Here is a 15,470-nt window from a genome sequence, read left to right as displayed (position 1 = left end):
CAAGTTGACCAACACGATTATGTATTTGCTCAGTGGGGTTTCCGAGTTGTCCGTTGATCAATTAAAGCAAGTTCGTGAAGTGTTGTGGTTGTTAATCCTATTTGAGCTCGGTACCGATGCTTTACAAGTTTCGCGTTCCGTGTTACTTCCTTTGATCTATCCTTTGTCAAAAGAACTGTTGAGCGATTTGTTGTCTGACATACTTCGAAGACAAGGTACTTTGGGCCAGTTCAGAGCTCTGATTATAGAATGAAAGTTATCACCACGCATTCGTAACGAGCTTGAGTTTGAGTACTATTGGCATGTGCAAACATCTTATGAGACACTAAGTTAATGTATTGAGTGGGTTCGTATGGCCTCCTCCGCCTTGAATATGAATGTTACTGAGCGGGATAGTCTCTCGAACAGTCTGAAAGGCAAGAGACCAGAGGATTGTTCATGTTTCGTACTTACCCACAGACCTGCTACCTTTTCTGAGTTGAATGAATTACTCATTTCGAATGAAGCACATAAATTTGCGGATGAGCAACGGGAGTAGGGTAGGGACTATTAATCTGTTCCTTTCATTTCGAAAGATGAGTGTCATCAGTCACCCTTTAATTCAGTAGTTGGTAAGAATTGTTTTAAGTGTGGGGCGCATATCTGGTTCGTGAGTGTCCGGTTACACGGGCAAGGCCTAACAGCTGACGCCACCGGGCACACGGCAAAACTCTAGTCAGAAGCTCCCCACTCATTGTGCATGTACTGTATTTGTGGGCTCGAAAGACCTGCTCTTCCATATCTTTGTCCTCGCCTCAACAGACAACCCATTTTGGGCTTGTGGGCTCTGGAAGTTCAGTTTCCTCGCTTGACTATCGCTGGTATCTCGAGCTTCGCAGTCTGAGTAGGTTGCCTCCTATACGTCCTCCACCCAGAGACGTCAGTTCGCCAACGGCCAAGAGTCGCCTCTGGTGGGTGGGGTGTGGGACACTTTATCCACCTGCATTTCTTCTTGCCCTTTAAACTCATTATAATTAAAATTTTGTCCTTCACCTTTTTGCTTGGGTATGATTTCATTCAGCGAACAGGTTTGGTTTTAAACTTTGCTGGTAACGCCTTTTTCTTTAAATTTTGTCCGTCTCAGAAAATTACCCTTTATTCTTGCCACCTCACTAGTAATATTAATTCCTTAAGCTCATTTCATTCGGAATTCGAATTTAGTCACGTTGACGATGGTAAGGTTAGACAGTTAAGTGATATCTTAGAACAGTTTACCGACGTAGTTACTAAATAGTTGGGTGTAACTGATAAAATTCAATACCAAATCCGTTTTGTTGATGATATTCTGCTGCGTCCTAAGACGATAATATTGAGTCTGATGTATGCTGTGAATGAAATTGTTAGACTTTTAGCTTCTCCGGATGCTTCACCCATATTCCTGATACCTAAGGGGCTGAGAGAGGATTATAGGATCTGTCGACCTGGAAAAAGCATTCAAAAATGTAAAATGATGCAAGATGTTCGAAATTCAGAGAAAAATAGGGTTTATCTATAGACAGAGACGGGTAATTTACAAAATGTACAAGAGCCAAGAGAGAATAATAACAGTGGGCGACCAAGAACGAAGTGCATGGATTAAAAAGGGTGTAAGCAAGGGTTATGGTCTTAAGCCCCTACTGTTCAGTCTGTTCATAGAAGAAGCGACTATGGAAATGAGAGAAAGGTTCAGGAGTGGAATCAAAATTCAAGGCCAAAAGATATCAGTGATATGATTCGCTGATGACATTGTTATCCGGAGTGGAAGTGCAAATTAATTACGTGATCTTCTGAATGGAATGAACAAAATGGCTCTGAGCACTATGGGACTTAACATCTATGGTTATCAGTCCCCTAGAACTTAGAACTACTTAAACATAACTAACCTAAGGACAGCACACAACATCCAATCATCACGAGGCAGAGAAAATCCCTGACCCCGACGGGAATCGAACCCCGGAACCCGGGCGTGGGAAGCGAGAACGCCGGCCGCGGTGGTCTAGCGGCTCTAGGCGCTCAGTTCGGAACCGCGCGACTGCTACGGTCGCAGGTTCGAATCCTGCCTCGGGCATGGATGTGTGTGATGTCCTTAGGATAGTTAGGTTTAAGTAGTTCTAAGTTCTAGGGGACTGCTGACCACAGATGTAAAGTCCCATAGTGCTCAGAGCCATTTGAACCATTTGAAGCGAGAACGCTACCGTGGAATGAACAATCTAATGAGTACAGAATATGGATTGAGAGTAAATTGAAGAAAGGTGAAAGTAATGAGAAGTGGCAGGAATGAGTAAAGCGAGAAACTTAACGTCAGGATTGATGGACACAAAGTAGATGAAGTTAAGAAATTCTTCTATCTAGACAGAAAAAAATCTGCGACGGACAGAGCAAGAAGATCATCAAAAGCGGAGTAGCATTGGCAAAAAGAGCATTCCTGTCCGAGAGAAATCTACTAGTATCAAACATAGGTCTTACTTTGACGAAGAAAATATTGAAAATCCGCATTGTATGGTAGTGAAACACTGTCTGTGGGAAAATCGAGAAAAAGAGAATCGTAGCATTTCAGATGTTGTGAATATTGAAAGTTAGGTGGATTGATAAGTTGAGAAATGAGGACTTTCTGCACGGAATCGGAGAGGAAAGGAATGCATAGAAAACACTGAACAGAAGAAGGGACAGGATGATAGGACATCTGTTAAGATGTCAAGGAATAACTTCCATGGTACTAGAGGGAGCTGTAGATGGAAAAAGCTGCAGAGGAAGACAGAGGCTGGAATACATCCAGCAAATAATTGAGGACGTAGGTTGCAAGTGCTGTTCTTAAATGAAGAGGTTGGCACAGAAGAGGAATTAGTTGGCTTGTTTGGGAGATAAGACCAGACAGCGAGGTCATCGGTCTCATAGGATTAGGGAAGGATGTCGGCCGTGCCCTTTCAAAGGAACCATCCCGGCATTTGCCTGGATCGACTTAGGAAAATCACGGAAAACCTAAATCAGGATGGTCGGACGCGGGATTGAACCGTCGTCCCCCCGAATGCGAGGAATTCGTGGCGGGCCGCATCAAACCATTCAGAAGATTGATGACTCAAAGAAATGGACCTGGAGCTATGCCGACTCCAGTGCCGTGGCCAGCTGCGAGATGTCTCGATTGAGGATCCTTGACGCGTACAGTTGGGTTGAGGTGGTCCTAAAGATTCTCGATTGCGCTTAAAAACGTGGATTCTGGCAACCAGGGAAGTACGGCAAACTCATCCTCTTCGAACCATGCACGTACACTGTAAGTTGTGTGACACGTTGCGTTGCCCTGCTCGTAGCTGCCATCGTCCGAGGAAAAACAAACTGCGTGGTCTGCCTTCTAGAATGACGAGATCACACATGTGACGCCACGAAATTATTCCCCAGACCGTAATGCCTCCTCCTCCGGCCTTGACCCTTCTGATGATTGTTGCTTGGTTTTTGCTTTTAGAAGTTTCAAGCCATACATATCAACGGCAACCTGTCCGACAGAGCATAAAACGTGATTCATCTGTAAAGGCCACCTATCGCCACACGGAAGCCCATACGCAGCAATTCTCGATGAACGGTCGTCGAGGAGACATAGGCGGTAGCGCTACTGGTTCATCTGGGCGATCAGTTGTTCAACAGGTGCACGTCTATTTGTCATCGCTCACCCCTGTCATTTGTGGCCTTTGGTTGCACCACAGTTTCAGTGGCGCCAGTTTTACGTAACGACATTTTGCCACGCACAGTACACTGTAACCACAGTGGCACGTGATCAGCTAACACTACTAGATATTTCGAAAATGCTTCCACCCTCGGCGCGAAAGCCAATTATCGTGTCCTTTTGGGCATCAGATAAATCGCTCCGTTTCGTCAATACGGCAACGACTCACTTAATACACCCTCTACTGCTAGTGCTGCTACCTGCCATCTCTGAGTGTTATTTATCTTGACGTTGAACATAGGCAGTTCTGACATTAACGAGACTGAGTCGTGTATATTCAATGGGCTATGAGCTGGCCATTTCAGGGACCCCACGTGATCCTCATCAAACTAAATTTCTTTTTTTTTCAGCAGCATTATGGCTCTGATTGACGAAAACTCCGATTCCAAACTGTTGCCACGGTAAAGGAAGACTCGTCCAGTATACACATCAGCTCAATTACTGATCGAACAACAGTAATGATCCAAGCTTGGACGAGGAGAAACTAGCTTTGGTCCACCATAGCACCTCCAATCCACACTTAGGTTTTAGTGTCCGCAGAGCGTCCGCAGCTCGTACACACTACTTGAGTGTGACATGTACTGCGATCGTCAGTCCATAACTGCATTTCCACTGTCACATTGATTAATGAGAACATTTTTTAGATCTATCTAAGCAAAACAGCGCATTACATCCAAAGACCTGTGTTTTTTGAGCAGCAGCAAGACAGTGAAAACCGAATCCTTTCACCTCACGTAGGATCGTTGTGCTCGTAACCTCTAAAACAGGGCTACAATGGAAGTGCTCTGCAATAAGTGATGTAATCAAGCCTAATATATGTTATGAATGTTACGAAATCTATGACATCAGCAGGTATCGATCTCTTCACATAAATTTAAATAGAAGCCTTGTATAAAAATTGATCTGTATAGCTTCTGAACGACTATTTCATTGAATACATATTTAACATTTGTGTCCTTAAGATTAACTAGACATAAATGTGCTAAAATTTACGTAAATGTTTACATACTCTATTATGATATATAAAAATCAAAATATGTAAGAATAAATCTAAACAGTTCCGCTGAATATCTGTGACGACAACTAAAGGGACCGATGACGTAGCAGTTTGGTCCCTTCCCCCCCCCCCCCTTCCCCCTCTTTAATCCAACCAACCAACGACGACTAAATTCTTTGGTGCTACATCTATAATAGAATCTTCATCCTGCTTCTTGCTCGCACTTGGTGGGAAGTATTGATGGAGTGTTGGACACACAGTTTTATTAGGTAGTAGTTTTATGCTAGTAAACGATCAACTCAAACCTGGAAATAGTATATTTCGTCATACAGACAAATCCGGGGACCAAAGTTATACCTCTGAAAATTAGACAACGAGGCCAGCAACAGAAACACCTAAGTAACAAAATTTTAAATTTGTAGTAATAGGCACGCCTTTAGACTATATTTAAAAATGTCAAAAATCTGTGAGTCGGATACGTCACGATCGTTATTCATTATTGTAAAGGCGTCTTACAAATAGTACATGAGTACGTCTGACGATTGCCGCAGATACTATGATACACATTACATTGTTCCATATAATTTTATTCCTTTAATCTGAAATCACGAAGATTTGCTTTCCAAATGTCACCACCTGGTTTTGTAGTTTACTGTTGTCATTTGCAGGCAAATGAAAGAAATTAAAGTTTTTTTTTTTATACTCGTATTAACATGGTGTATTCATGGTAATCCACCGACACATCCGCAGACGAAACACTGCACTTCACAGTTCGCGTTATGTCAAGTTAGGCTGGCTATACTGCAATAGTGATGTTGCAACTGTGGCCTCCATACACGCAGCAGACGATACAGATTTTCGTTCCACTTCGTAAATGTAAGCTACTGAGCAATAACAATTCGTTTTTGAGTTGATAGCACAATGACAGCAAATAAACGACCGCGTAATACTGTAGATGTAACTCTAACGAAGCACACGCTTTCGATGACGGGGCGAAGAAATACGGGAAACAGGCGTTTGATGATGACCGACGTCTTGAAAACAATGCTGTACATAGTTAACAAAATAAATAACTAACCGAGACAGTATCCTCTCGCTCTAGGTTTTATAACCACAATGCTGCAGTAAATAGCCGGTATTCGTAGCTTTCCACTCACCAATGTACTGCGACAATGGCGCAATTCCATACAGCTGCCAATCGTCACGGTTGTCTGAATCAGCGATAAAACCGTCTTCATCGTCATCGTTAGCTGTTCACGGTCACTAATGATACCTTCCATTGTCTGTGCAGATCGAATATGTTTATCAACGCTATTTTTCCTCAACGAGACTGCAACCACAGTCGCAAGAGCTTCACCCAACAGCCTTTCCACCTCTGTTACTGTAAAGAATCGCTGCATACTAGCTCGATGGTGCTGAAATAGCAGTGATCTGGTGGCAGCTTTGATACAACATGATGCTGCTCCACGGCGATTTCGTCTGCTATGTATGCGGGCATCATAGGTGTATTTCGTTTAACAAGCGAATAGAACAGAGGCTTCGTCGTGCTCAAAACCGCAGCAATATTTCGTACTTGTACCCACGGTAACATACACTGAAGAAACTGGTAGACCTGCCTAATATCGCGTAGGGCCCCCGCGAGCACGTAGAAATGCCACAAGACAACGTGGCATGTCTGAACTAGTGCTGGAGGCAATTGACACATTGAATCCTGCAGGGCTGTCCATAAATCCGCAAGAGTACGAGGGGATGGAGATCTCTTCTAAACAGCACGTTGCAAGGCATCCTAGATACGCTCAATAATGTTCATTTCTGGGGAGTTTGGTGGCCAGTGGAAGTGTTTAAAATCAGCTGAGTGTTCCTGGAGCTACCCTGTAGCAATTCTGGACGTGTGGGGTGTTGTATTCTCCTGCTGGAATTGCCCAAGTGCCTCGTGAAGCACAATGGGCATGAATGGATGCAGAGTATCAGACAGGATGCTTACGTACATGTCACCTGTCAGAGTCGTATCTAGACCTTTCAGGGGTCCCTTATCCAACTGCACACACCCCACACCATTACAGAGCCTCCACCAGCTTCAACAGTCCCCTGCTGACATACAGGGTCCATGGATTCATGAGGTTGTCTCCATACCCGTACACAACCATCCGCTCGATACAATTTGAAACGAGACTCGTCCGACCAGGAAACATGTTTCCAGTCGTCAACAGTCCAATGTCAGTGTTGACGGGTCCAGGCGAGGCGTAAAGCTTTGTGTTGTGCGTGCAGTCATCAAGGGTACACGAGTGGCCCTTCGGCTCCGAAAGCCCATATCGATGATGTTTCGTGGAATGGGTCACCCGCTGACATTTGTTGATGACCCAGCATTGAAACCTGCAGGAATTTGCGGAAGGATTGTACCTTTGTCACGTTGAACGACTCTCTTCAGTCGTCGGTTGTCCCATTCTTGGAGGATCTTTTTCTGGCTGCGGCGATGTCGGAAGTTTGTTGTTTCACCGGATTCCTGATATTCACGGTACACTCGTGAAATGATCGTATGGGAGAATCCCTACTTCACCGCTACCTCGGAGATGCTGTGTCCCATCGCTCATGCACCGACTATAACACCACGTTCAAACTCACTTAAATCTTCATAGCGTGCCATTGTAGCAGCAATAACCAGTATAACAACTACGCCAGACACTTGTTCTCTCATGTAGGTGCTGCCGACCGCAGCGCCGTTTTCTGATTGTTTACATATATCTGAATTTGAACACACATGCCTATATCAGTTTCTTTGGCGCTTCGGTGTAAGTTCTTTGCGTTGTTTGTGGTTGGGGCTTTGTTCATATCACTGAATAACACGGAGCATAGTCCATTACAGATGTTGTAGGACTTTTTAAAAGATTTCTGAACCACTCAAAAATCCGACTCAGAGACTTCGTCAGCCACAGATAACGCCCGAAACCTGTTCGTCAAACAAACTGGGGAGGCCCTACGATCGGCCCCACGAAAAGTCTTTCGCTGCCTGGCAGACTTTGGAATAATCTCCCACTTGACCATAGGTGAGAGGTCAACCTTAGTGCAGGCAGTATCCGGGGCGGCCACAGCAGTGGATAAATTGGGGGACATGTGGGTCGTGCTCGACGTCCCTCGCATCTCCGCGTCTGACCACCCACAGTGATGCCCCTTGGAAGCAGCCTCAAGCTGTGAGATGGAAGCCAACACTGCCTGGAGCTGTGAGCGAAGGATCACCAACTCAGCTAGCATCTGTACACAGCAATCACAGTGCGTATCCATTTCTGAACTCGCTCCTGTTTGAAACTCGTATAGATATGTAATAAACAAAAGGTGTAGTCACCTTATTAGTAGCAGGAACTCTGTGGTTCTCACTGATGGTCTAACCGACACTGAGCTGTTCTAAGCAAAACAAACGAAAGCTTGTACGATACGAGGGTCGATACAACAGTCAATAGCAACGGCAGTACTGTACGCTACACTGTTTTTAAAATGAAAGGTTGCTCCTAGCAAGAACTCAAACACGCAAGAAATTACAAAAATGTACTAGTAACTACAAAGGTAACTAAAAATAAGTCGCTACTGTTCGAAGATCGTAAAAATATGTAACAAACAAATGGTGTTCTCGCCTTATTAGCAGCAGGAACTCGCAGTGCTCTCTCACTGACTGTCTAACCGACACTCACAATATTTTACACTTGAACATAGTCTAATTTTAGAACAGGACTGCGTTCTGTTGTGTTAGAAGAATGTGACTGAAATGTTCTAACTTTTCTTTCCTAGAGTAGCCTACAAGATCTCTGCCCACTGCTGATGCCACCGTCGCACAGTTAGCACTCTGCACGCTGACTATGTGCAACGAGTCTCAGCAACACCACATGATGCATGGTTAGGGGCTTGGATGCCATCACCTACAAGAATCGATCAGCAGGCGTCACTACATACAGTGAGAAATGCACGTGAACATCTTCGCCTGGTACAAGCCGTGCACCCTGCTACAAACTGCGCTCTTTGGATGGCTGACCAGGACATACTGCTGCAGCTCCGTCACCCCAGAATGCGAAACCAGGGATACTAGTGCTGCTTTTTCCAAAATGTTTGCAGGCGACATACATACAACAAACCACTGCATTTTCACGTCAGTTTTATAGTGAAATCAACTAATAACATATCGAAATCAATGAAATTTCCACCCAAAAAGCGCTAACCTCCTTTTCCACGTGGCATGTAGAAATCGTATTTAACACTGACCGTAAGTTCCAATACATACCGACAGCATAACCGAAGGGCAGTTTTAGAATTGCCCACCGCTCCCATTCCTGCTTCAGATCCATAACCACAACAACAACTAAGAAACCAAGAGTTACACGCACATTTTTGGCGAATATTTGTGCTAGTGATATTACGACTTGTTAATGTTTCCAAATAATCGAAGTCTTCAATCCGCTTCTCCTGTAGGCGCCCATCCATAAGACAACTAGAATTCCTACACTAGTCGCCTAGAATACAGCACCGTTGTTATTACAATGTAGGAAACCTGTTTCCAGTGCCTGATATACTTTCAGCAGGCAGATTCTGCACACTGTGGTCGCAAACTTCAGGCAAGCAACAGAATGGGTCACATCTCACATAAGAACCTCGAAGACAGGAAAAATCATGTCTCATACAGAGGCACATAACCATTTAAAGTATCGTCACTTGATGGTTCGATATATCGTTCGTTACTTGATGGTTGTTACGCTTTTAAGGAAAATGTAGTGACGCAACGACTTTACTTGAAAGAATAATGAGACCTAAGATCATTGGCCAATATTTGTACATCTGCATATGTACTCTGCAAGCCACTATATGTTGCTTGACGGAAGGTACCCTGTACCATTACTAGTTATTTCCATTCCTGTTCCAAACGCAAATAGAACGAGGAAAACACGGCTATCTACGTGCCTCCTTATGAGCCCTAATTTCTCATATCTTGTCCTCGTGTTTCTAACGTGACATGTATGTAGGCTGCAGTAGAATCGTTCTGCAGGCAACTTCAGATATCATTTCTTTAAATTTTCTCAGTGGCGTTGCTCGAAAAGAATGTCGTCTTCCCTCCAGGGATTCCCATTTGAGTTCCCGAAGCATCTCCGCAATACTTGCATGTTGTTCTAATCTATCAATAAGGATAGAATATGGCAGAAACGTTTGTGTATTTACACAAATACCGCGTCTGAATATCGCTACGCCACCCACAACAACAGCCGCAATGCACATCATGGTCAAAACCACTTAGTGAAAGGTGTGTGATAGCTTGGAGTGAGGGACCCTTCTGGCTATGTCACCTCCTCTAGTGGACAAGACACAGTCAAATGTCATTTACTTCCGCGTCATACAACGAACGAACCATGTAACGTAATCACATTCCAAAGCTGTGGCTATCGTTCGGCGAAAGCTGAAGACGAACTCCTTGACACAAATAGTCGTGTGCAGTAAAGCAACATTTAACAACCGTACCGCAGTAACATTGAGAACAAGAACAGAACAGAAAATTATATGGCTACAATATCTCTCTCACACACAATAACTATCAAGAAAGTGGCTTGAGAAACGTCTGCATATAAATGAGAGAGCCTCATCAAACTATGTTCCAGCATATGAAGCAGATTTCTTAAGGTATTATCTTCTGAGTGTGAACGTTTTGATGACGATTTAACGCTATCAAACGGTGGTTGGGTACATATCTTAAAGTGAAGTTAATGGAGCAAAAAAATGGTTCAAATGGCTCTGAGCACTATGGGACTTAACATCTATGGTCATCAGTCCCCTAGAACTTAGAACTACTTAAACCTAACTAACCTAAGGACAGCACACAACACCCAGCCATCACGAGGCAGAGAAAATCCCTGACCCCACCGGGAATCGAACCCGGGAACCCTGGCGTGGGAAGCGAGAACGCTACCGCACGACCACGAGATGCGGGCAGTTAATGGAGCAGTACTGCATTGGTTTGCAGGACAACAAAACACCAGTCATCCCCCTTATATAGTTGTTTGATACAGCTTTTCACAATAGGATATTCCCTGCAATCAGAACATGGTCTCGTCATGACTGAGCCACGGCGCTGACACGCGAGGCACTCGGTAAGCCCAGGTGACAGAGCTCAGCTGTGGCTCAGGTGAGACGAAGTGTCTCTGGCCACCAGCAGGCATCCGGCGAGTGTGGTGCGGGGCGGCAGTGCGGCGCGGTGCAGAGAGGTGCACGGTCACAGGAGGAGAACCTCCCCCTTCCCCCAACAGTGTTTGTGTAAATAAAGATAAAGTTGTTGCTACTACGCAGCATACAGTTTGGACTTTAACTTACGATGCTGTATGATATATGTGCTCGACAAACATAAACATTTGTTTAAGCAGGGGAATTACTTAAATTGAGACAGGCAGGATGGAATTACACCGTGACCTTACTGTTATAGTTAGCCCTACAGGTCTCTGCAAGGAAGTTACTTCCATTTGTCCTACCCTCTTGGATTCTCACGTCATAGAGCTACGCCAGTATTCCAGCTCTGGTGTAATGTACCAAAATTCTATAGTGGTGCAAATGCTCTGACAGGCTGAGCTGGATTGTGGAGTCATGGAGCTGCGCCAGTATGCCCCTGTCGCCATGTCTGATCGCTAGCTTAGGTTCCACATCTCTGATTCAGACGTCATAGAGCCAGGGCCAGTATTCCAAGTCATCCGACATGCCAGTCTTGGATTTCCCACCCATTTATGCTTAGAACAACAGCAACCGTCCTCCCATACGAAATATACTAGTGCAGTTGGGATATTTTCTTAATTTCTCGCCGATATTTTAATTTCCCGCCAAACTCTGAATTCATGCCATTTTATACATATTTCGTCCGCCCCTATAGTTGAGTGGTCAGCGCGACGGATTGCCGTTTTCATCATTATTTCATCCCCATCCGGCGCGCAGGTCGCCCAATGTGGCGTCGAATGTAATAATACCTGCACCAAGACGGTTGGAAATGCCTCGCAAGGGGCCTCCCGACTAATGACGCTAAACGCTCATTTCCCTTCCAGACATATGGCAATTAGCCTTTCTGAGAGGGATGAGTATTGAGGGGATAGGGAAATCCCATAACTCATCGATGACGTCATCGGTAATGTCATCAATCATGTCAATGATAAAACACTCTGTCCTAGTTCTCTCCTCCTTAACTTCTCTGAAGAGTTACTCACCTGAGATGAAGGCATTTGCACACCAACAGTGGCACGGCTGTTCAGTTGTTATTGTTATCCAGCATTTTATTGGTGAACCATCTGCTGCACTGTAGTCTGCCCTTCAACACTTACAATGCGAGTTAGCCAACGCTGACGATGTAATTCACACGCTGTTGGCCATTGTAATTGACTCTGGCGGTAGCAGTTATCTCTAGTTTCTACAGAAGGATTATGACGCAGTGTTCTGTGAATAATTCTGTGCATAAAATACTTTATGGTCCCTGTACTGAGATTCCGTGTTTAGCCTATCAATTGGGCGGCTGGCACTGCATTTGCCAGTACGAGCTCCAACACCATCACCTCCTCACAGTACAGTGATTTGAGAGAAGCGCACTAGAACGTGGTATAATTAGTTTGTTAGTTAGTCACATGTTCCACAGATAATCTGAAGGATTCATCCATCGAAATGATGATAAAATCTCCAACAATACTTCAATGTCGGTGCTTATACGTTCGCATTTTTTTCATCCTGTAGTACTGAACGACAAAGAATTTACAATAGTGTGAATTATATGAAGTGTCATGCTCCATGCATCTTTCATGTCTCAACAACGGCCCACTTGGCTAAGCACAATGCACTCTAGGAACTGTTCCAAAGCATTGCTTTGATAAAACAAGCGTAGAGAATGGGATGTGGCTCACTTACCAGAGGAAGAGTTTGGAGATGGTGTTTGCCGTCGCCGTTGGGTTGGGGTTTGACTTATATATCTTAGCGTCCATCACTGTTGCCTTCTTTTGTTATAGTGCTGTTATGTTCTGAACGTCATCTGCGTCCGACCTGAAAGCATTTGTTCGATTGAGATATTGTTCCTTCTCCATGGATTATATTACAGTACAATGATACTGCTGTGGACAGAGCGTTGCAAGGGAGGATGAAGGGGTGATATGGAGACAAAAGGTTAAAAAAAGGACTCATTGGTGTATAAATGGCATGTCTTAACCCACATGATGTTTATCATTGCGCACTATTGGTGACTGTATAAGTGCTATGGAAGTCAGAATCGGCCGGCCGGAGAGGCCGAGCGGTTCTAGGCGCTACAGTCTGGAACCGCGCGACCGCTACGGTCGCAGGTACGTATCCTGCCTCGGGCATGGATGTGTGTGACATCCTTAGGTTAGTTAGGTTTAAGTAGTTCTAAGTTCTAGGGGACTGATGACCTCAGAAGTTAAGTCCCATAGTGCTCAGAGCCATTTGAACCATTTTTGAAGTCAGAATCAAGAAATTCATTATCAACAGGCTTTTACCACACTCACAGAATTTCTGGTTGTGTCATTTTACTCTTTACACATCAAGAAGGTTGTGGCTGTAATCGTAACAAACCGGATGTGAGGAAAATTTTGTTCTACGAGAAAACGCAATACACCATAGACATCATCGCCAATGTAATAACAAGAAGGGATTTAAAGACACATTATATATTGAATCGGCATATCGCCGATCTTCTACTGCATGTTCTCTCTGAAAACCATGAGAACAAAAGCACTCCGTCTTCAGGCCACGAGTGGCCTACCGGGACCATCCGACCGCCGTGTCATACTCAGTGGAGGATGCGGATAGGAGGGGCGTGGGGTCAGCACGCCGCTCTCCCGGTCGGTATGATGGTATTATTGACCGAAGCCGCTACTATTCGGTCGAGTAGCTCCTCAATTAAAACCATGAGAAGAGCCGGGAGTAAATCCAGATTGGTCTCTGAGGAAGTAGTTTAGAAGACGACAAGATTGCAGGTGAGCTACTACAACGGAAGCTTGGGTAGCAAGTTGATCGGCAGCGTAGATGAGGCGTTGGGATATGCAATCAAGAAATTTGGACTTCACGTGTGTCTCTTCAACCATGGATACCAGGACTACCTGGGCAAATTGTATAATGCCAATGAAACTCTTACAAATAAAAGAAAGGATTTCCAAGTACAAGAAAGGGAAAGTGGATCGGAAATGCTTAACAGCTAATACTGATCTTCTTTTTCCGGTGTCCTGGGGTCTCGATTGAGATAAACTATACAGGAAAAACTGTATTAAATTTAAATCGACATTAACTACAGCGGGTCTTATTGTTACCACAGTTACACCTGTCTAAAATCGCCAAGAAATTTTGGTTATAATTCAAGACTATCAGTGGAAGGAAAATCGGTATCCACACACTTGCGAGAGAGGCAGGAGTCGAAACAGAAAACAGAAAAACAAAACCGAAAGGAAGAATTCTATCTTCAACTCCTTCGCAAACGAACACTTCCGTCAGTCAACAGCCGTATCCCTATGAGATGGATGACATAGTAATCGGTACAAATACCGTAGTAAATGTACTTAAATTTCCAAAATTTCAGTAATGATACAGGACCCGATGTTTTTCCTGTCCTACACAGAACTAGCGAGGGAGCTATCAATATTCTTGACCCTCTTGACCATAACTTACTGCAAATTCCATGAGCAGAGAGTTTTTCTTCACGATTGGGAAATAATGCTGGTCACACGCATATGTGAGAGACGTCCAGTAATTAATGCGACACATTTTTATCGGCGAATTTAGTTTGGAAATATGCGGAATTTGTTGTGGGAGATCGTGGAATATTCCTGCTTCAGCCCCTATAGTTTCACGAACCTCCGACTGGTGGCGGCACTATACGTAGCCTTCAAAATGGCATATGTAATGGAAAAAAATTTGTTCTAAGGACTATGGGACCAAACTGCTGAAGTCATCAGTCCCTAGGCTTACTTAATCCAACTTCAACTAGCTTACGCTAAGGACAACACACACACACCCATGCCCCAGGGACGACTCGAATCTCCGACGGGGGAGCCGCGCGAACCGTGGGAAGGCACCTCAGACCGCACGGCTACCCCTCGCGGCTCCGTAATGGAGGTACGTTCCAAGCAGAGAGCTGTCACTCAGTTTGTTTTGGCAGAAAATCAGATATTCATGGGCGCTCGGAGAATGTCTGCGGAGACCTGGCCGTTTAGAAAGTCACGGCGAGTGCTTGGGCGAGGCTTCTGTCACCTTCGCAACACGGCCGCGCAGAGCTGTCCGATCTCCTGCGTCCGGCCAGTCGCACACAACCGTGACTCCTACAGTGTTGAAACGTGCGGACACTCTCATCCGAGGTGATCGACAGATGACAATCAAGCACCTCCCTGCTCAACTGGACATCCCTGCTGGTAGTACTGACACACTCGTCCACCACTCCACGGCGAGTGACCGCTGGGTTCCTAGCCGCCTAACAGGAGACCATAAAGAGCAACGAAGGAAAATCTGTGCAGAATTGCTTGCACGTTATGAGCCTGAAGGCGACAGTTTTTAGTCGAACATCGTCACAGGCTATGAAACATGGGTTTATCACATCGAACCGAAACAAAACGTCAATCAATGGAGTGGCGCCACGCCACATCTCCTCTGAAGGAAAAATTCAAATTTACAACCGCAACCGGTAAAGTCATGGCGACGGTCTTCTGGAACTGTCAAGGGGGGACTCTGTTTGATGTCCTTCGTCAT

General features: G+C 44.8%; 1 protein-coding gene across 1 annotated transcript in view; it reads right to left on the bottom strand.

Annotated features, from left to right (window-relative positions):
• Positions 1–15,470, bottom strand: part of LOC126457902 (ATP-binding cassette sub-family C member 4-like) — a 274,881-nt gene that overhangs the window by 229,966 nt on the left and 29,445 nt on the right. Inside the window, exon 2 of the mRNA XM_050094578.1 lies at positions 12,633–12,764. Within this exon, the coding sequence (XP_049950535.1) occupies positions 12,633–12,706 (74 nt within the window). The 5' untranslated portion in view covers positions 12,707–12,764. The remainder of the gene's footprint in view (positions 1–12,632; positions 12,765–15,470) is intronic.

The sequence above is a fragment of the Schistocerca serialis genome, chromosome 2 (assembly GCF_023864345.2).
Source record: "Schistocerca serialis cubense isolate TAMUIC-IGC-003099 chromosome 2, iqSchSeri2.2, whole genome shotgun sequence".
Classification (NCBI taxonomy): Eukaryota; Metazoa; Arthropoda; class Insecta; order Orthoptera; family Acrididae; genus Schistocerca; species Schistocerca serialis.
The sequence above is the reverse complement of the archived record's forward strand: the minus strand, read 5'-3'. Positions and strand labels throughout refer to the sequence as shown.